The following is a 22,031-nucleotide window of genomic DNA, read 5'->3' as shown; positions in this document are numbered from 1 at the left end:
CCTGGGGATTCATCCCATATAGTGACCAAACATCTAAGGTTCCATGAATATTGATGATTGAATATGCTTAAATTTGTCTAACTCATTAAAAACATGTTTGAAAAAGCTCTATGTTCCCCTAAAAGTCAACAACATATGGTTCCATTTCAAGTCAATAAATAAATGAGTGTCTATTATACTCATATTTTTTCAGAACATGTGTGTCTCATATAGTGTGGTTTCTTATCAACTAAACTGATATAAACCTAACAAAGATTCAATTATAGACCATGTTTTCTATGCCCAATGACTGACTAATTATAATAAATGAGGTTACTGTTACATTTTACTTGACCGGAATTTTTTCACATTTAGTTTTAAGATAACATATGATAACATGTGTAAATAATTAAAAAATACTACCATACAAAGACAATTCAGTACCCAGACAAGAGCTTTACCATGTGGTATTCAGGCATGGTGCTGCACACCTGTGATCCCAGCATTTAGGTCGTGATGACATAATTATTTCTACATCACTTCAAGTTGCTATTCTGTACTTTGTAGAACTGTCTGTAATCACTTATATTGCCATACCATGAATGCTACTTCAAGACTTTTAAGATATGTCACTTGTAAATTATTTTGAATAATGTATGCTTATTTTAATCTTATCTTTACAGGCACTATTCCCGCCTTAGTCAATCTATTAAAATGTCCCAAAATAAAACTACAGTGTAAAACTGTTGGGTTGCTGAGTAATATCTCAACTCACGAAACTATAGTGCATGCTATGGTGGAGGCCGGAGGCATCCCTGCTTTGATCAACCTGCTGGCTTCTGATGAACCTGAACTCCATTCTCGCTGTGCTGTTATTCTGTATGATATTGCGAAGTGTGAGAACAAGGATGTTATTGCCAAATATGTGAGTACTGTTTTATAGAACCCATTTTTCAACTAACAGCAACTCTCCCACAGAGAAATAGGAAAGAGAGATACACACTGTTACACAGTAACAAATCTACTAGGGATGATGAGGAGAGGAGAGGGGGAGCATTTCAGCCAGCAGCAGTTAGCTGAGTGCAGGTCTGTAGCACAGTGGCCTTAGGGGGCCTAATGCTCAGTGCTGACAGAGTTTAGAGTAGCCCTGGTGAGCAGATGGAGTACTTCTCAGAGTATAGACTGGTTCTCTCTTGTTTAAATGAAGATATTAGTTCTGTGTGAGAAATATATCACAATTGTGTACCAGAAAGAATTAGGAAAAAGTTGCTTTTGGTGAACACCAAGCAATTGTTGCTATGCTATATTTCCTCAAATAAAACCTACCCCATTGTGTCCACTACTGTCAAAGATCTTTCTTTGGATATTTACAAATGAAGTGGAGTTATTTGATTTGTTTCTTCAGTTTCTTAGCGTTGTTTCTTCAGTATGAATGGAGCCATCTGCATTATAAAATGCACTTTCTGTCAGGATTAATGCTCTCTACTCTGAGTTCCTGATGGTGGGGACCACTTCTATCTTGATTTCTTTGCACTCTTTTTTTTTTTAATTTGCCTTTGTTCATTTTTTTAAACTTTAATTGCTGTCTCATATCAGTCCTTTAGACAATATATTAAAAATAACTCTGAGTTATTCTGTTTTATCTACTTAACTGTCTAGTTAATTGATTCTGGCAATTAGCCAGAACTATGATCATATTTCTCTGTGCATGTAGTACACTTAGGCTGTGTTACTCCTTTCCATTTTATTGGATCAGAGAATGCATATGTATGTGCTTATCTTAGTTCTGCAATAATATCCCAGTTTTCTGGATAAGAAGTACTCGGTTTTCTTAACTTACTGTATGACAGCACTGGACATTTTTATTTATAATCAATTGTATTCTTCTAAATAAGGATGCATTTACAGAAAGCTTACAGACTTTAAAAACAAAATTGTTTCAATCTTAAACAAATTAAAATGTAATTCTCTTTGTTTCTTTTTAGAATGGAATTCCAGCTCTGATAAATCTCTTAAGCCTTAACAAGGAGAATGTGCTAGTGAACGTCATGAACTGTATCCGGGTGTTATGTGTGGGGAATGAGGGCAACCAACTAGCGATGCGAGACTACAACGGCATCCAGTACCTCATCCAGTTCCTGAGCTCTGACTCCGGTGAGCCTCGTCCTGTCTGCTTAAAACTGACAGGTTTATCAGATGAAGCAAACACAGATCTGGATTTGTCCATGGACAAATATTTTGGATTTATCTTTGAATGAACCTAGGCACATAATATAACCCAAAATATCTGGAAAACTTAAAATTTACAAAGTTCGGAGAAATAACTGACTCTCAAAAGTATATTAAAATGTTTAACAAGAAGCTTGCATAAGTAAAAATATTAGCATGAATAATGAAAATGGAGCATATAATATGTTTGAGGAGGAGATTTCTTCTTGTATGAATAAATATATATTTTGATCATTGGAAGCTATTTTGCAGTGTACACCAATAACTTAAGATTTGCTCTTATATATCTGATATCAAAGTTCAAGACAGTCATCGGGTGCCTGCTTCTAAAGTGTACCTCAGTTCCAGGAACCCTAGGCAGTTATCAGGACACTTTTATAGCAGCTGCAAATTGGTCCATTTAGGTTCTGGAACAGCAAACTCATCCCTGTGAGTATACATAATATGAGCTTTCCATTTTTGACAGAAACATTGTTCCTACTTGATTTGTTGTGTGCCTTTCTGCCACTGTTCATCATACACAAGAACAAAATAATATACAAAATAGAAATATCGGTTAAAAGAGAAGTCAAGGTAAAAGATAAGGAAAATTTTGCAGAGAGCTTGCTTTTATTTTAGAATTTCAAATTTAAGCAAGGGCCATCTCTAATCTATATCATGTAGTAAAGACTCTTAACGCTTCCTTTCAGCCATTAAGTTTTTGTCCCAAGGTTTTCTATACCTCTAATTATATCTACTGGCTGCTTGAGGAGCAGCATGGAGGGACAGTTTTTCTGCACAGTTTAATCATTTAAATTTTATTTATAATTCTTTGTGTCATTAATTAAAACTTAAAGAGACTAGCTCTTTTTTCTCTGCCTGTTCTAGATATTATAAAAAGCAGTAATTATAGCAATAACTTAAATAAATTAATTCACAAAAAGAGTAATACAAATAAACAATTAAAATCTTTCCCTGGGAAGTGAAGAAATGGCTCAGTGGTTAAGCACATGTCCTGCTCTTCCAGGAGATCTGAGTTCAATTTCCAGCATCCACCTTAGGTACTGCTTACGTAGTTCCAGGGTGTCTGATGCCCCTGGCTTTTGTGGAAATCTGCAGTCATGTGCACAGACACATACATAGAATTAAAAATAATAAAAATATTAAAAGTAGAATTCCCTGTTAGGTCTAACACCTAAATAAAACCATTGCTTTCCTACATGGTAATCTATACTCTTCTCTTTAAGAAGTATGAAGAATTTAAATTTAAAATTTAATTATTTTTCCATTTGCTTAAATTTTACATATAACTTTAGTATTTTTTCTTTTTTATCTTATTCAATATATTTTTTATTTACAATTCAAATGATTTCCCCTTTTCTGGCCCCCACTCCCCGAAAGTCCCATAAGCCCGCTTCCCTCCCCCTGTTCTCCCACCCCCTCCCACTTCCCTGTTCTGGTTTTGCCCTATACTGCTACACTGAGTCTTTCCAGAACAAGGAGCCACTCCTCTGTTCTCCTTGTACCTCATTTGATGTGTGGGTTATGTTTTGGGTATTCCAATTTTCTAGGTTAATATCCGCTTATTAGTGAGTGCATACCATGGTTGATGTTTTGAGACTGTGTTACCTCACTTAGTATGATGTTCTCCAGCTCCATCCATTTGCCTAAGAATTTCATGAATTCATTGTTTCTAATGGCTGAATAGTACTCCATTGTGTAGATATACCACATTTTTTGCGTCCATTCTTCTGTTGAGGGATACCTGGGTTCTTTCCAGCTTCTGGCTATTATAAATAGGGCTGCTATGAACATAGTGGAGCATATATCCTTATTACATGCTGGGGAATCCTCTGGGTATATACCCAGGAGTGGTATAGCAGGATCTTTCGGAAGTGACATGCCCAGTTTTCTGAGGAACCGCCAGACTGATTTCCAGAGTGGTTGTACCAATTTGCAACCCCACCAGCAGTGGAGGAGTGTTCCTCTTTCTCCACACCCTCTCCAACACCTGCTGTCTCCTGAATTTTTAATCTTTGCCATTCTGACTGGTGTAAGGTGAAATCTCAGGGTTGTTTTGATTTGCATTTCCCTAATGACTATTGAAGTTGAGCATTTTTTAAGATGCTTCTCCGCCATCTGAAGTTCTTCAGGTGAGAGTTCTTTGTTTAACTCTGTACCCCATTTTTAATAGGGTTATTTGGTTTTCTGGGGTCTAACTTCTTGAGTTCTTTGTATATATTGGATATTAGCCCTCTATCTGATGTAGGGTTGGTGAAGATCTTTTCCCAATTTGTTGGTTGCCGATTTATCCTTTTGATGGTGTCCTTTGTCTTACAGAAAATTTGTAATTTTATGAGGTCCCATTTGTCAATTCTTGATCTTAGAGCATACGCTATTGGTGATCAGTCAGAAACTTTCCCCCAGTACTGATGTCCTCAAGGGACTTCCCCAGTTTCTTTTCTATTAGCTTCAGAGTGTCTGGCTTTATGTGGAGGTCCTTGATCCATTTGGAGTTGAGCTTAGTACAAGGAGACAAGGATGGATCAATTCGCAATCTTCTGCATGCTGACCTCCAGTTGAACCAGCACCATTTGTTGAAAAGGCTACCTTTTTTCCATTGGATGTTTTCAGCCCCTTTGTCGAGGATCAAGTGGCCATAGGTGTGTGGGTTCATTTCTGGATCTTCAATCCTATTCCATTGATCCACCTGCCTGTCACTGTACCAATACCATGCAGTTTTTAACACTATTGCTCTGTAGTATTGCTTGAGGTCAGGGATAATTATTCCCCCAGAATTTCTTTTGTTGTTGAGAATAGTTTTAGCTATCCTGGGTTTATGGCTATTCCAGATGAATTTGAGAATTGCTCTTTCTAAGTCTATGAAGAATTAAGTTGGGATTTTGATGGGTATTGCGTTGAATCTGTATATTGCTTTTGGCAAAAATGGCCATTTTAACTATATTATCCTGCAGATCCATGAGCATGGGAGTTTTTTCCATTTTTTTGAGGTCTTCCATTTCCTTCTTCAGAGTCTTGAAGTTCTTGTCATACAGATCTTTCACATGTTTAATAAGAGTCACCCCAAGGTACTTTATACTGTTTGTGGCTATTGTGAAGGGTGTCATTTCCCTAATTTCTTTCTCAGCCTGCTTATCCTTTGAGTATAGGAAGGCTACTCATTTGCTTGAGTTGATTTTATAACCTGCCACTTTGCTGAAGTTGTTTATCAGCTGTAGGAGTTCTCTAGTGGAGTTTTTTGGGTCATTTAGATAGACTATCATATCATCTGCAAATAATAATAGTTTGACTTCTTCCTTCCCAATTTGTATCCCTTTGACCTCCTTATATTGCCTAATTGCCTGAGCTAGTACCTCAAGTACAATATTGAAAAGATAAGGAGAAAGGGGGCAGCCCTGTCTAGTCCCTGATTTTAGCGGGATTGCTTCAAGTTTTTCTCCATTTAGTTTGATGCTGGCTACCGGTTTGCCGTATATTGCTTTTACTATGTTTAGGTATGGGCCTTGAATTCCTGTTCTCTCCAAGACTTTAAGCATGAAAGGATGCTGAATTTTGTCAAATGCTTTTTCAGCATCCAATGAAATGACCATGTGGTTTTTTTCTTTGAGTTTGTTTATGTAGTGGATTGCATTGATGGATTTCCGTATATTGAACATACCCTGCGTCCCTGGGATAAAGCCTCCTTGATCGTGGTGGATGATCGTTTTGATGTGTTCTTGGATTCAGTTGGCAAGAATTTTATTGAGTATTTTGCATCGATGTTCATAAGGGAAATTGGTCTGAAGTTCTCTTTCTTTGTTGGATCTTTGTGTGGTTTTGGTATCAGCGTAATTGTGGCTTCATAGAAGGAATTGGATAGTGTTCCTTCTGTTTCTATTTTGTGGAATAGTTTGAAGAGTATTGGTGTTAGGTCTTCTTTGAAGGTCTGATAGAATTCTGCACTGAAATCATCTGGTCCTGTGCTTTTCTTGGTTGGAAGACTTTTTATGACCCCTTCTATTTCTTTAGGGGTTATGGGACTGTTTAGATGGCCTAGTTGGTCCTGATTTAATTTTGGTATTTGGTATTTGTCTAGGAAATTGTCCATTTCCTCCAGATTCTCCAGTTGTGTTGAGTATAGGCTTTTATAGTAGGATCTGATGATTTTTTGAATTTCCTCAGTTTCTGTTGTTATATCCCCCTTTTCATTTCTAATTTTGTTAATTTAGATACTTTCTCTGTGCCCTTTGGTCAGTCTGGCTAAGGGTTTATCTATCTTGTTGATTTCCTCAAAGAACCAGCTCCTGGATTCCTTGATTCTTTGTATGGTTCTCTTTGTTTCCACTTGATTGATTTCAGCCCTGAGTTTGATGATTTCCTGTCTTCTACTCCTCCTGGGTGAATTGGCTTCTTTTTGTTCCAGGGCTTTCAAGTGTGTCATTAAGCTGCTAGTGTATGCTCTCTCCATTTTCTTTTTGGAGGCACTCAGGGCTATGAGTTTTCCTCTTAGCACTGCTTTCATTGTGTTCCATAGATTTGGGTATGTTGTGCCTTCATTTTCATTAAATTCTAAAAAGTCCCTGATTTCTTTCTTTATTTCTTCTTTGGCCAAGGTGTCATTGAGTAGAGTATTGTTCAGCCTCCATGTGTATGTGGGCTTTCTGTTGTTTTTGTTGCCATTGAAAACCACTCTTACTCCATAGTGATCTGATAGGAGGCATGGGATTAGTTCGGTCTTCTTATATTTGTTGAGGTCTGTCTTGTGACCAATTATATGGTCGATTTTGGAGAAGGTACCATGAGGTGGTGAGAAAAAGGTATATTCTTTTGCTTTAGGGTGAAATGTTCTATAAATATCAGTCAAATCCCAATTGGTCCAAAGCTTCAATTAGTTTTACTGTGTCCCTGTTTAGTTTCTGTTTTCCTGATCAGTCCATTGAGGAGAGTGGAGTGTTGAAGTTACCCACAATTATTGTGTTAGTGGCTTGAGCTTTAGTAAAGTTTCTTTTACTAATGAGGGTGCCCTTGCATTTGACGCATAGATGTTCAGAATTGAAAGTTCTTCTTGGTAGATTTTTCCTTTGACCAGCAAGAAGTGTCTCTCAGTGTCTCTTTTGATGACTTTAGGTTGAAAGTCAATTTTATCTGATATTTGAATGGCTACTCCGGCTTGTTTCCGGAGACCATTGGCTTGTAAAATTGTCTTCCAGCCTTTTACTCTAAGGTAGTTTTTGTCTTTGACATTGAGGTGTGTTTCCTGTATGCAGCACAATATAGGGTCCTGTTTCCGTATCCAGTCTGTTTGTCTCTGTCTTTTTATTGGGGAATTGAGTCCATTGATGTTAATAGATATTCAGGAATAGTTATTACTACTTCCTGTCATTTTTGATGTTATTTTTATATTTGAGTGGTTATCTTCTTTTGGGTTTGATGAAAGAAGGTAACTATCCTGCTTTTTCCAGGGTGTAGTTTCCCTCCTTGTATTGGAGTTTTCCTCCTATTATTCTTTGTAGAGTTGGGTTTGTGGGAGGATATTGTGTAAATTTGGTTTTGTCATGGAATATCTTGGTTTCTCCATCTATGGTGATTGAGAGTTTTGCTGGGTATAGTAGACTTGGCTGACATTTGTGTTTTCTTAGAGTCTGCATGAGATCTGCCCAGAATCTTCTAGCTTTCATGGTCTCTGGTGAGAAGTCTGGTGTGATTCTGATAGGTCTTCCTTTATATGTTACTTGGCCTTTTTCTTTTACTGCCTTTAATAATCTTTCTTTGTTTAGTGCATTTGGGGTTTTGATTATTATGTGACAGGAGGTATTTCTGCTCAGATCCAGTCTCTTTGGAGTTCTGTAGGCTTCTTGTATATTCATGGGCATCTCTCTCTTTAAGTTGGGAAAGTTTTCTTCCATAATTTTGTTGAAGATATTTGCTGGCCCTTTCAGTTGTAAATCTTCACTCCCATCTATGCCTATAATCCTTAGGTTTGGTCTTCTCATTGTGTCCTGGATTTCCTGGATGTTCTGGGATACAAGCTTTTTGCATTTTGCATTTTCTTTGTTGAGTCAATGGTTTCTATGGTATCTTCTGCATGTGAGATTCTTTCTTCCATCTCTTGTATTCTGTTGTTGATATTTGCATCTATGGCCCCTGATTTCTTCTCAAGGTTTTCTATCTCCAAAATTGTCTCCCTTTGTGATTTCTTCCTTGTTTCTACTTCTGTTTTTAGATCCAGGATGGTTTTGCTCAGTTCCTTCATTTGTTTGTTTGTGTTTTCGTTTAATTCTTTAAGAGATTTTTGTGTTTCCTCTTTCATGACTTCTGCCATTTGATTCACTTTCTCCTGCATTCCTTTAAGGTTTTTTTTTTTTTTTTTTTTTTTTTTTTTTTTTTTTTTTTTTGCGTTTCTTCTTTATTGGCTTCTATCTCTTGAGCCTTATTCTCCTGAATTTCTTTAAATGATTTTTGTGTTTCCATTATATGGGTTTCTAGCTTAATCATGTTCCCCTGTATTTCTTTAAGAGATTCATTTATGTCCCTTTTGTGTTCTTCTAGCAGCATCATGACCAGTGATTTTAAATCCAAATCTTGTTTTTCTGATGTGTTGGCATAACCAGGATTTGCTGATGTTGGAGAGTTTGGTTCAGACGCTGCCATATTGCCTAGATTTCTGTTAGTAGCGTTCCTGCGTTTGCCCTTTGCCATCTTGTTCTCTGGCATTAGTTGGTCTTGTCTCTGGCTGGTGTTTGAGCCTCCTGTGAGGCTCTAGGGCTATTTCCGCAACACTGGATGGGTGGGTTTCCCCTGTCACAGATTGCTGATGTGCTGTCCTCCTCTTGGGTGCACTTGGATCCCTAGTGTGCCTTGCCCGAGATTGTCTCTGTGAACCAGGGGGTGCCCGTTTGCTCCTTCAGGGAGTGCTGAGGGTGTATGCTGTGGGACCTTTTCTGAGTGATGATCACTCTGCGGGCAGCCTATCTCCCAACTGGGTTGGTGCACACAAGGCTAGCCTAGCTGCTCAGGTCCCGAGTCTTGGCAAAAGCCTGGCAGGCCAAGGCCCAAGCAAAGTTCCCCTTGGGCTATGAGTGTTAACTGGTTCTGTCAGGTGGCCAGGATGGCTGCACGCGTGCTCCCTGAAAGTGCCAGGAGAGTCTGCTGGGCTAACAATCTTCTGGCTGGGTTGGAACACAGATGACCCACCGAGCAGCCCAGGGTCTGGGGGCTATGACTGATAGCTGACTTTGCCTGCTAGAACTCTCTGGCATCCCGTAGCCAAAATGGTGGTGCATGTGCCAGGCCGGGCAAACAACCTCCTGGCCGGGTTGGCACACCGATGGCCCCCCAAACAGCCCAGGGCCTGGGTGCAGGACAATGCCTGTTGGGTTTAGACACCCACAATGTTGGCCTCGGGTTATGTTTGTGTACCTCAGGCTGTCTGATCTCTCTGGCATCCGAGAACCAAGATGGAGGCGAGTCTCTTGTAACTGACTGGTGGGAGGCAGATTTCTGATGTCATAACTTCAGTATTTTAACAACCAATTCTCTTTGCTATGAGCTAGACTGCTAAGTCATTGATATAGTCTGAAAATAGTCTCTAAGTGGGTTCCTGATTTCTGCTTTACTTTGTTTTTTGAGAAACGAAGGTGGATTTGGCAAACTAATATTTTATAAATATTTTAAGATTGGTTCAGAAAAAATTGAAAATTTCTCCTCAATTTTGATATCAAATCTTGATGAAGATATTATATATTATTAATTATTATTGAGGTAAGGTCTCATTGGCTAGACCAGGTGCCTAGATCTTACAGAGATCCAGCTGCCTCCCAAGTGCTGGGATTAAAGGTGTTTCTGGCTTATTTATATAATATTAAAGTACTTTTTTAAATTAGAAGCAATATAATAGCTACTAAACTATACTGTTTAGTAGCTATTATATTGCTTCTAATTAATATCACTAAGGAAAACAGATGGACATCATTTAATACTATATGAACTACCATCAAAGAACATGATGTCACTTTTAAAATGTTCTGAATGGAGATACATATCTTGAAATATGAGAAACATTAAATAAACCTGAACTGCGGTTTAAGATAAATGACTAATATACATTTAAAAAGTCTAAATCACCAAAGGTAAAGAACAACTAAAGAACTGTTGTAGATTACAGAAAATATAGACATCATAAATGAAATGCATGCTCTCAATCTGTGTTATAGAGGGCATTACAGGATAGCAGATGTAATATGGTTAAAGCATTGCATCTACTGATTGTTCTGTGTATCTATATGCTACACATATCCACAAATGTGTGTGGACTCCTTGTATACATCATGGTCAACAGCAAAATGATCCATGAAGAGTCAAAGAAAAACTAGTTTAGCCTAACTTAGTCAGCCGGGCTGGATCAAACTTCAGAAATCTGATGCCAGGTAGTTTATTGCCAGCATATTTAAACAAAGAATAATTTGGAAAAAAAGTTTCCTGGGGTAATACAAGCCCTTGTGCACAAGGAGGCATGATTACATCAAAACATCACAAAAGTACATGTCATTTTCCCCAGGAAGATGGGTTCTAGAGATAGGCTATATGTATTAGCTTCAACACCTAAGGGAGGATCTGGCATGGTCTCAGTCATACAACTAGTGTACAGGTCATTTTGTCTATCAGCCATCTTCAGTTGTCTTCCGGTTATGGGAGAATGACATGACCTGACCCTACAACTAATACAGATCACCAAGTTATTAATCACCTCCATTCCCAGCCTTCTGGATGGAAAGACATGTTATATGTCCTTTCCATTAATAGGACAATCCTATGTGCTTAAAATTCCTTGCTTCCATGATCTGTGGATGTAAAGACCTTCGTGCTCACACCACAATTGTAGAAAACTAAATTGTAGCCTGGCATAGTGGTACATGCCTTCAATTCCACCATGAGGGAGGCAGAGCCAGGTGGATCTCTGTGAGTCTGAGGCCAATTTAGCCTGTGTAGTGAGTTTCAAGCTATCAAGCTATCCAGGGCAGAATAACACGAGACACACACACACACACACACACACACACTTGCACAGATGGATTGAGTGAGAAAAACTAAGTTGCAGATAGATAACTATATAAAATCAAAGTATCAATGTATTAAATTGCTAAATGCAAGATAAGTATTTAAGTTCTCTCACTCTTACACTTTTCTGTAAATTGTAAGAACAAAATAAAATGAAATGCCATTTTGTCTATCAAGTTAGCAAGTTTCATTTATTTTTAATGATAGTATTTATCCTGAAGACAAAGTCAAATTGATTTGTCTGAGCTCTAATTATGAAAGAATAACATACTACTGATCCTTTTAGAACTCAATTTACTGAAATGTACTGAGTTATTCCAGTAATTCTTGAGACTCTATGCTAAAGGAAAATGTACTGATAAATATCTACATGTTGAAAATTTTCCTGGGATTATTTAAAACCATGAAAAGTTTGAAGCAACATATATTTTCAATGTGATATGACCACTGATGAAATATTTAGAAGGCATTTATGACATTTATGTTCATAAAAGAATGTAAAAACTAATTCATTCATAGTACAATTATATTGAGTATGTCTATAATTATCTAAATATGCCAAGTATCTCTATAAGAAGTAGTGAACAAGACAATCTCAATGGCGAACCTGGACAGTTTATTTATATTTCTGTTTTCTAAATTTTCTTTGAACTTCTAAATTTGATTTTGTAATATGTGGAACTATATAGAAATGTAGTGTATTTACATTTTCAATGACTTGCTTCCTTACTCTTCACTCTTTTGAAGATGTGCTGAAGGCAGTGTCCTCAGCTACAATCGCTGAGGTCGGCCGTGACAATAAGGAAGTGCAGGATGCTATAGCAATGGAAGGGGCTATCCCTCCCCTGGTAGCTCTCTTTAAAGGGAAGCAGCTCAGTGTTCAAGTGAAAGGTGCGATGGCTGTGGAGTCACTGGCAAACTGCAATCCTTTAATCCAGAAGGCATTTCTGGAAAGAAAATTAACGAAGGACCTCCTAAAACTTCTAAAGGTAAGGATTTTTATCATTGCTCTTCTCATTGTTTAGACAGTTTATTTTATTTTGAATTGTGTTTGGAGGTGGAAAATCAAACAAAATTCTGAATGCATATGTTATAAAATATATGTCTGCAATGTGCTCAGTACCGTGCACTGAATGAATGTCATGTGTTTGTTTTAATAGGCCTTTCAAATAGATGTTAAAGAGCAAGGAGCCATAGCACTTTGGGCCTTGGCAGGACAGACATTGAAACAACAGAAGTATATGGCAGAGCAGATTGGGTACAACTTCATAATAAACATGCTTTTGTCGCCATCTGCTAAGATGCAGTACGTAGGTAAGGCGCTTTCTTTGCATGACTGCTGACGTAGCATACACCAAAGTCCATACCACCTCTCACTTTTTGTTACCAGGAGGTGAAGCAGTCATAGCTCTAAGTAAGGACAGCAGGATGCATCAGAATCAAATATGTGAAGGGAACGGCATTGCACCCCTGGTCCGCCTGCTGAGGATTAGTAAAATAGCGGAAGGCACACTTCTGAGCGTCATCAGAGCAGTAGGATCCATCTGTATTGGTTTGTATACAATCTCAACTTCTTCAATATGATGAGAAAAATAAGCACTTGTAGAGAAGTAGAAATTGTTTCTTTGTCACTATTCATACTATAAGAGATCTCAAATATTTACGTAGTTTATTTAAGACCTTAGTCAGTTAAAATGGTGATATTAAGAATTTCATATCTGTCTTGCTCTTGAATTCAGAGTAAAATAGAAAGAAGACAGTGAGCAGTGACTATTCTGAACTGAATATAATTCCATTTATTTTAAGATAAGTTAAAAATGTCAAAAGCCATAAATTTCTTAAAGTAAACATTCAATTATATTTTTCCAATTCTTGTTTATTTATATAAATAAATCTTTGTTGCAAAAGAATTGACATTTTAGGGTCCATCAAAAAAGTTGCAGAACATTTAGTGATTGATCTACCAATAAAATTTGGATTCTTTACTGATATTAACAAGTCAGAGTAGAGTCTGTAGATGTCTTACAAACAACAGTTTTTTTGTGCACTCTTGTTCTCCATGTACTTGTATTTTCTCAAATGTATCCTGATGTTGAAGTTAGCAGCTCCATTTTAATTCCTTGCTCATGAAAAAATCTGTAGAAGTTCATTAATTATTATAAGAAATAAATAATCTAGAACATAATGTCTTTTTCACAGCTAGAATCTATGACATATATTCTTATAATAAAATTCTAGCAAATGGGGGTTAAAGAGTTGGCTCAGTTGTTAAGACAGCTTATTGCTCTTCCAGAGGATCTAGTTTGGTTTTTAGCATCCATATTCTTAGCAGCATGCCTGTAATTGTAGATGGCACATAAGCATAGATAGACATAGTCACACAACCAAACAAATCTAGTAAATGGTAGTGTATATATATATACATATATATATATATCCTCTATTTATCTATCTATCTATCTATATTTCTATATTTCTATATTTCTATATTTCTATCTTTGCTTGATCATCCACCTAACAACTGTACTTATATGGGGGTGCTGAAGGAGATAAAAGGAGAAAAATAAAATGACTATTGCTCATTCTACTTCCCCTAGTTAATTTAAACTTTCCAAATAACAATACCTGGCTGGTTCTTTGTCAATGTTCAAAGAAGCCTAAACTTTTATTTTTCACTGAAGTATATAAACCTATAATATATGTAATGGCATTCCTTGGCCAAACAAAATTAAAAATTTTATGCATAAAAATATTATAAAGACAATATGTTTATATTTTTACCATATGTAATTTAAGAAAGCTAGAAATTTTAACTTAGTTATTAGTCATTTTTTGATTTAGAAACTTTTAATAGAAAATAACTATAAACTTGATTATATGGATATAGTATTTTGAAATGATGCAAGCTATTATTCTTTAGTAATGTTGCATTTTTAACTTTATGTGCTGTGTCTCTATTATAAAACCATTTATAATTCTAATAATGAATGTTTCATGCTCATTCATTCTGACCTTTAAAGAATTAAAGCAGGAGTATTAAAATTGTGTCAGTATACCATGTTCTTAAAATTTGCTAGCCATATTACCTTAAGATAGCTTATCAACAAAAACCAAGCTAAGTTTGACTCTATAATTTACAATATGAAACAAAACCATGACTTCATTGACCTCTGAGAGTCTTACAGGTGTGGCCCACACGAGCAATCCCATGAGTCAACAATTTGTTGTAGAGGAGAATGCCTTTCCAGTGCTTATTCAGCTACTAAGAACTCACCCTTCAGTTAACATTAAGGTATATATTAAGGTTTTAAATGTTTCTGACACAGTAAATGCAATATATACAACACCTTTACAAATAATTTATATCTTAGATTATGCACGTTTACAATAATAACAACTTTTAAAACAAAAATCTAAAATTTTAAGCAGAAAAGAATAATGTAGTAAATATTATTTTTTCAAATATGAAATGAAAATCTCACACACTTAGGCTTTGGCTACTTCTCCTGAACCCTTCACTGTGTATTCACAGAGTAGCTTCCTTCTTGCTCAGTTAGTGCTGTTTCTCATCGCAGTATGGGCTGACTGTCAGCCACTGTGCTAAAGGCTGGATTTTAACGAATTACTATACGGTCTTTTGAGAGTTAGTCACTCTTCCATCCATGCCCTTAATAAGCCAGCATCAACTCAAACCCTTTACCAAAGCAATAGACATTCAGGAATTGTTAGGTGGCCAAGCAGGAAATTATAACAACAAAAAATACATTTTCTTCTCATAATTTTCCAGGGGCTCTATTAGTGACGAGGAAATATATATAGAATAATGTGATAGTGAATAGAAATATTTCCTTTTATAGATGTACTGCAAAACATATGTCATAAGTTATCATGTCTTTTTAAGATATGATAAATAGAAAAATACAGATTAACATATTAATGAATAGTAATATTTCCTTTTATAGACACATTATAAGAAAAGATATTATAAGACAATTGCCCCCCTTCATGATACAAAAGGGATGATTTAATTGCAATAGCTTAGTGGAAAATAGAGGTAAGCATAAGCTACAAATCACTTTTGGTTCGAGTTATAAATAAAAATTTTACAGACTTTTAAAGTATATTTCATAAGACTATGGAAAACTTTCATTTTATCCATTTTTTCAAAAAATTTTAAACTCGTTAAACTATAACCTAAATACTTTCAGTCACTTTCCTGAAAATTAGACTCCAGTGGACAGAACATTTCACAATAGTTATGATTTTCTCTTTCTTTCTTCCTTCCTTCCTTCCTTCCTCTCTCTCTCCCTCCCTCCCTCCCTTCTCCCTCCCTCCCTCCCTGCCTTCCTCCCTTCCTTCCTTCCTTCCTTCCTTCCTTCCTTCCTTCCTTCCTTCCTTCCTTCCTTCCTTCCTTCCTTCCTTCCTTCCTTCCTTCCTTCTTTGCTCTTTATTTTCTGTTTCCAAACTTCCCCCAGTATTTCCAAAATGTTGTCCCCACCCCCAATCTCCCTACCCCACCCCACCAGACCTCCCCACTCCCCGGGGCCTCACATCTTTCCAGGGTTAGGTGCCTCTTCTCTCACTGAGTCCCAACTGGCAGTCCTCTGCTGTATGTGTTGGGGGCCTCTTATCAGCTGTTGCCTGGTTGGTGACTCAGTGTCTGAGAGGTCGTGGGGGTCTAGATTAGTTGAGATCTCTTCTTACAATGTTGCCCTTCTCCTCAGCTTCTTCCAGCTTTTCTCTAATTCGACCACAGGGGTCACCAGCTCCTGTCCATTGGTTGGGTGTAAATAGACTCTTTCTGCTGCTTGTTGGGCCTTTTAGAGGACAGTCATGCTAGGTTCCTGTTTGTAAGCCTACAATAGTATCAATAATAATGTCAGGCTTTGGGGAGGCCCTTGAGCTGGATTCCAATTTGTGCTGGTCACTGGACCTTCTTTCCCAGTCTCTTCTCCTTTTTGTCCCTGCAATTCTTTTAGACAGGAACAATTCTGGGTCCGTTTTTGACTGTGGGATAGCAACCCCATCCCTCACTCAATACCCTCTCTTTCTACCAGGAGTGGACTCTATTATTTCCTTCTACACATTGTAGGACGTTTTATCCAAGGTCGCTTCCTCGAGTTTGAGAGTCTCTCACCTCCCAGATCTCTGATACCTTCTAGAGGGTCCCCCACTTCCTACCTTCTGAGGTTGCCTATTTCCATTCATTCTGCTGTCCCTCAGGGTTTTAGCCCTGTCCCCTGCAATACCTAATCATGTTCCTCTCTTCCCCTCCCTGTCCCTTTTCCCACCCAGGTCCCTCACTTCCTCCCCCTCTCTTGTGATTGCTTTATTCTCCATCTTAAGTGGGATTGAGGCATCATTACCTGGTCCTTCAGCTTGTTAACCTTTTTGAGTTCTGTGGATTGTATCCTGGGGTATTCTGTACTTTTTTTTTTTTTTTTTTTTGCTAAAATCCACTTATTAGTGAGTACACGCATGTCCTTTTGGGTCTGAGTTACCTCACTCAGGATGGTATTTTCTATTTTCATCCATTTGCAGGCAGAACTCAGGATGTCCTCATTCTTAATAGCTGAGTAGTATTGCATTGTGCAAATAAACCACATTTTCTGTATCCATTCTTCCCTGTTGTGGAACATTTGAGTTTTTTTTCCAGCTTCTTGCTATCACAAATAAGACCACTATGAACATAATGGAACATGTACCCCTGTGGCATGATGGGGCATCTTTTGGGTATATGCCCAAGAGTGGTATAGCTGGGTCTTCAGGTAGATCTATTCCAATTTTCTGAGGAATCTCTAGACTGATTTCCAGTGTGTTCTACTAGCTTGTAATCCCACCAGCAATGGAGGACTGTTCCTCTCTTTCCATATCTTCGTCAACATGCGCTGTCACCTGAGTTTTGATGTAAGCCATTCTGATTGGTGTGAGGTAGAATCTCAAGGAAGGCATAATATAGCCCTTTCCAAAACCGTCTCTTAAGCCCAGCAATGTACCTGGTTCAGCTTCCTAATGTAAATTAAACAACTCTAAAAACAAAAAGAAAATGAAGCTGCCTTGATGCTACTTTTATAAAACTTTGCTTAAATTCCTAGGCAGTCCCTTACACATTGACAGCTCCATGGTCATTAGCAACTTAAAACAGCCTTTAAACCCATGCCAGCAAACACTTAAAAATTATGTTTAAAAATGGAAGGGATTTTTCCATATGTAGGATTCATATGTAGGATTAGAACTGCATCTCTGTACATGGCCGTACTGTCCCTGGGAACCCTACTCCTACTCCCAGCACCCTCAGAAGGAAATGTGTGGTTGTCTCTGGTCACAAAGGAGATGAACATTTTCTGACCATTAAAATTTATGAGGAACAGTCCTGCAGAAGCTGTGTTAGTCTTTAAATAGTAGTCAGAGAACTATACTCAATAACCATGCTTTAAAATAGTTTATAACCATATTTCTATAATCTAGTCTGTATAATAAATATTTACATAATGAAATATATTCTTTGGTAACCTGTGAACGGAAGATAATTTCTAAAAACCACATATTTAGGTTGAAGTGGCATTTTCGTTGGCATGCATCGTCCTAGGGAATGATTTGCTACAGAAAGAACTACAAGAAAATGAGGGATTTACCTATTCTGATGTCCTTTATCTTCTTCACTCAAAAGAAAAGGTAGGACCTTCACAGAGCCTCTGTGTGTTCACATGGGGGAAGTGGCTCTAAGAAAACACTATCAATTATGACCAAGTGCTCTTCATGGCAACGACATGCAAGTGTATCATTTGACGGAATATACAAAATGCCTCTTCCTAGGCCATGATTGTGTACTGGTATGATAATCAAATTTTCCAAGGAAGGCATGCAGCAATTTTATGCTTGGTGATGAATCCCAAATCTGTCATTATTTGAACATTTAACTTACTCTTATGCCTTTTCACTCCCAAACATCCCCTTCTTATCCACCACTATAGTGAGGCGCTTCTGAAATGCTTTAAGTCTTTTTCTAAGACAGTTAATATTAGGCAATTGTTTTTTCTTTAAAAAGTTCTCCTAACAATGTTACATTTCTCTTTCTGTTAAGAATAAAATGCATTTTAATAGTAACTCAAGAGTCAGTGGGGAACATGTGCTGAAGCAAATAAAAACGATTGGTGTTTCTCCTTTTCTAGGACATCCGCTTGAGAGCAGGTTATGCACTAACCCTTTTTGCCTTCAATAATCGTTTTCAACAGTACTTGATATTGGAAACTGGAATGATAACCTTATCTATTTTTGAGCCTTTTCTTCAATCCAAAGTTGAAACAGAGAGGGCAATGGCAGCATTTCAGGTACATGGATCAACCCTAGCGTTTCATATTGGCAAGTATGTCACTGCAGTGAACACTTCTCCATTGGGGATCTGGAAAAATGTTTATTAATTTATAAAATATAGTACTGTGCACATTAGCCCCTCTACCTCATGAAAAGGCCATTACTAGAATTTCATTATATGGAATTTTTCAGGTGACATCTGATGTCTGTAACAACCCTGTGATGCCAGCAATCAAGTGGTTTAATCACATCATGTTTAAAAAACTACGTAGAGAAGCATGACGGGGTTGAAAACGTGTAAGGGCAGAGTGTGAGCTGATTGCGTGGCTTCCTGCTCTCTGAACAGTGTTTAGGTTCCTTGGTGCCTTATGCTTTTCTTCAGAGCTTTTCTAACCTAAGCCTCATTAAGAACTTCTCTTCAATTCAAGGACAACTGTTGCAAGGAGTGAAGAAAGGATAACATGGCCTGTCATAGTCACTGTGACCATTTGAGGGGAAGTAATGGAGCCTGTGCTCTCTCCCTCTCACTAAACATGCCCCCCAATCAGAAATGATTAAGAAAATCTGAGTCACAAATGCTCACCAATTGTATGTTTTTTCTCTTTTAGATTATCGTATTAGCTAAAGTCATTATTGACGTGGACCATATTACTTTGTCTGCACGAGGTGTTACTATTTTAGCTGACAGTCTGTATTCAGTCCACATTCCTACTCTTGTCCTGACAGGTAAGAAATATCTAAAAAAAAATCACAAGATAACAAACAATCAAACAAAAAACCAAAACAAACAACAATAAAAATCTAATGACATCTACACAAAGGAACAAGCTTTGTGACCAAGACTATAAAATATTTTAGATCGTAATCTTAACAATACTAAAATATGTCTGATTCCCCATCACATAGTTTTAAATTATGCTATCTGAAAATACTGATCATCCATATCTGCACAGAACAATGGACATCCACTCTGCTCACTGAGCAGGAATACAGTAACTCTCAACAGGGCCTTTTTGCTTTTCTAATTATTATTTCAAACTTTTAATGATTTTTAGACTATAAAGTGAGAATTAAATTATGCACTGTCTAAAGAAATAAATATGGTGCACAGATAGAAAAACACACACACACACATATAAAACAAATAAATAAAAATAATCTTAATAACCAAAAAGAGTGAATATATTTTGAAATATTGGAAGACAGCTTCCAACTTTAAAATTTTCTCATTCTTCTAGAAATAAACCTGTGTAAGTCTTAGTACAATCACAGAAAAGCAATCACCTACAGGGAATGGTTATCCTACATTTATATGTACATTTTTTTTCTTCTTCATCTTGGTTTTGGAGCTCAAATCTTTCACAATGAAATGCACACGTGAACAAAAAGCAATCGACCAGTTCTCAGGTTTAGGTAATGTGCACGCTCTTCTTTGTTTTAATTCCAGGTAATTTGATAGCTAGCCTGGCTCATTCGAGAGCTGGGATTCCAGAGGCTTTTCTCACACTGGGAACAATCCAGCGGCTCTGCTACCACTTGTACTCAGGAAGAGAAGAGGTAAAAGGAAAAGGCTATTTGTAAAATGGAATGTCCTGCAAACAGTAGCTGGTGCTTCTCCCACACAAGAGGACACGTTTTCTTGGGACATTATGCAATTCATAATAACTCAAAAATAGCATTGGTCATGTCTGACACCTACAATTCTCATTCTAACTCCAACATTTAAACAGAATTTAACAAAAGCAGTATACAGCAACTATAATTAAACTTTTTAAAACTATGGGACTGGGAAGATGCTCAAGAGCATTACTGCTGTTGCAGAGAGCCGCAGTTTGGCTCCCAGCACCTGTATCGGATCACTGTATTGGGTCACGACTGCTTGTAACTCTAGTTCCAGGGGAGCCAATGCCCCTTTCTGGTCTCTCTCTCTCTCTCTCTCTCTCTCTCTCTCTCTCTCTCTCTCTCTCTCTCTCACACACACACACACACACATGCGCGCGCGCGCACAATCTTTTAAAACCTTACAGAAGGTCAGCATGGAAAAGAAACCTTGATGATTAACATTGGTGGGAAATGTGTAGAAATTCTCTGGGCAGCGCTGGATACATATCTTTATCCATGCTTAAAGATCCATTACTTCAGAGCAAAAAGCAGGCTAAGTTTAAAAAGAAGATATTCTTTAATATCATGCTTATTAAAATATTTTAAAGAATGTTTAAAATCTATTACCTGGTCAAATTAATCTGAGTTAAAATACAAAAATAAAAAAAACAATCCCTGTAAAACGAGCTATTTTAATTCTAAAATCAAGATTGAATCCACAAAACTTCATGTCAGAGTTCATGCCAGTAATACGAACACTCAGGAGGCCGAGACAGGAGGACTCCTCCTACTTAAAAACCAATCTAGGTTACACAGAAATTTAGAATATGCTCTGTGAAAGAATGACTTGCAGATTCGTGGAAGGCACCATATTTTAAGAACAAATTATGACATGGATGAACGAAAGTGACACAATGATCCCCAGTGCTTTGTATAACTTAAATTTGAAATACTCACTGTATAAATAAATGCACTGTGATGAAACAGTAATTTAACTAAAATGTTAGTATCCTACAAGAATTTGTTAGTCAATGCGTGAGCCCTTTTATTTTCATTTTTTAATATTCTTTTTTTCTTTTTTTTTTTCTTTTTGGTTTTTTGGATTTGGTTTTTTTTTTTTTCGAGACAGGGTTTCTCTGTGTAGCCCTGGCTGTCCTGGAACTCACTCTGTAGACCAGGCTGGCCTCGAACTCAGAGATCTGCCTGCCTCTGCCTCCCAGAGTGCTGGGATTACAGGCGTGAGCCACCACCGCCCGGCATTTTTTAATATTCTTAAATAATTCTAAAATGAAGTCAAATATGCTTACAGATAATTGTGATCAATGACTAGAAATCAAGGGCAATTAACATTAAATAAAAAAATAAAAATAAAAATGGGGCAGAGGGCCGTGCGGTGGTGGCGCACGCTTTTAATCCCAGCACTTGGGAGGCAGAGGCAGGTGGATTTCTGAGTTCGAGGAAAGCCTGGTCTACAGAGTGAGTTCCAGGACAGCCAGGGCCATACAGAGAAGCCCTGTTTCAAAAAACAAACAAACAAACAAACAAAAAAATTGGGGTGGATGATGTGACCTGGACGCAGAATGAGTGACCTGGCAGGAATGAGCTATCATGCTCCTACCTGGTGACTGATATCCATTTACATCCATATCTGATGCTCATATTTACAGATGATAATAATAATGACAATAATAATAATAATAATAATAATAATAATAATAATAATAATAATAAATTTGATCTTTCAAGACAGGGTTTCTCTGTTTAACAGCCCTGCCTGTCCTGGAACTGACTTTGTAGACCTTGCTGGCCTCAAACTCAGAGGTCACTTTCTTGTGTCTTCCTAGTTCTAGGATTAACGATGTGCTCCACCA

The 22,031-nt window shown here is 37.4% G+C and overlaps 1 protein-coding gene across 1 annotated transcript in view; it reads left to right on the top strand.

The window, feature by feature from the left end:
- Ankar (ankyrin and armadillo repeat containing) overlaps nucleotides 1-22,031 on the top strand; it is a 67,818-nt gene that overhangs the window by 38,907 nt on the left and 6,880 nt on the right. Inside the window, exons 12-21 of the mRNA XM_052191836.1 lie at nucleotides 663-904; nucleotides 1,965-2,133; nucleotides 11,992-12,233; nucleotides 12,405-12,558; nucleotides 12,635-12,796; nucleotides 14,430-14,536; nucleotides 17,797-17,919; nucleotides 18,417-18,575; nucleotides 19,167-19,284; nucleotides 20,006-20,115. Of these exons, the coding sequence (XP_052047796.1) occupies nucleotides 663-904; nucleotides 1,965-2,133; nucleotides 11,992-12,233; nucleotides 12,405-12,558; nucleotides 12,635-12,796; nucleotides 14,430-14,536; nucleotides 17,797-17,919; nucleotides 18,417-18,575; nucleotides 19,167-19,284; nucleotides 20,006-20,115 (1,586 nt within the window). The remainder of the gene's footprint in view (nucleotides 1-662; nucleotides 905-1,964; nucleotides 2,134-11,991; nucleotides 12,234-12,404; nucleotides 12,559-12,634; nucleotides 12,797-14,429; nucleotides 14,537-17,796; nucleotides 17,920-18,416; nucleotides 18,576-19,166; nucleotides 19,285-20,005; nucleotides 20,116-22,031) is intronic.

The sequence above is a fragment of the Apodemus sylvaticus genome, chromosome 9 (assembly GCF_947179515.1).
Source record: "Apodemus sylvaticus chromosome 9, mApoSyl1.1, whole genome shotgun sequence".
Lineage (NCBI taxonomy): Eukaryota > Metazoa > Chordata > Mammalia > Rodentia > Muridae > Apodemus > Apodemus sylvaticus.
This window is presented reverse-complemented; position numbering and strand designations above follow the sequence as displayed.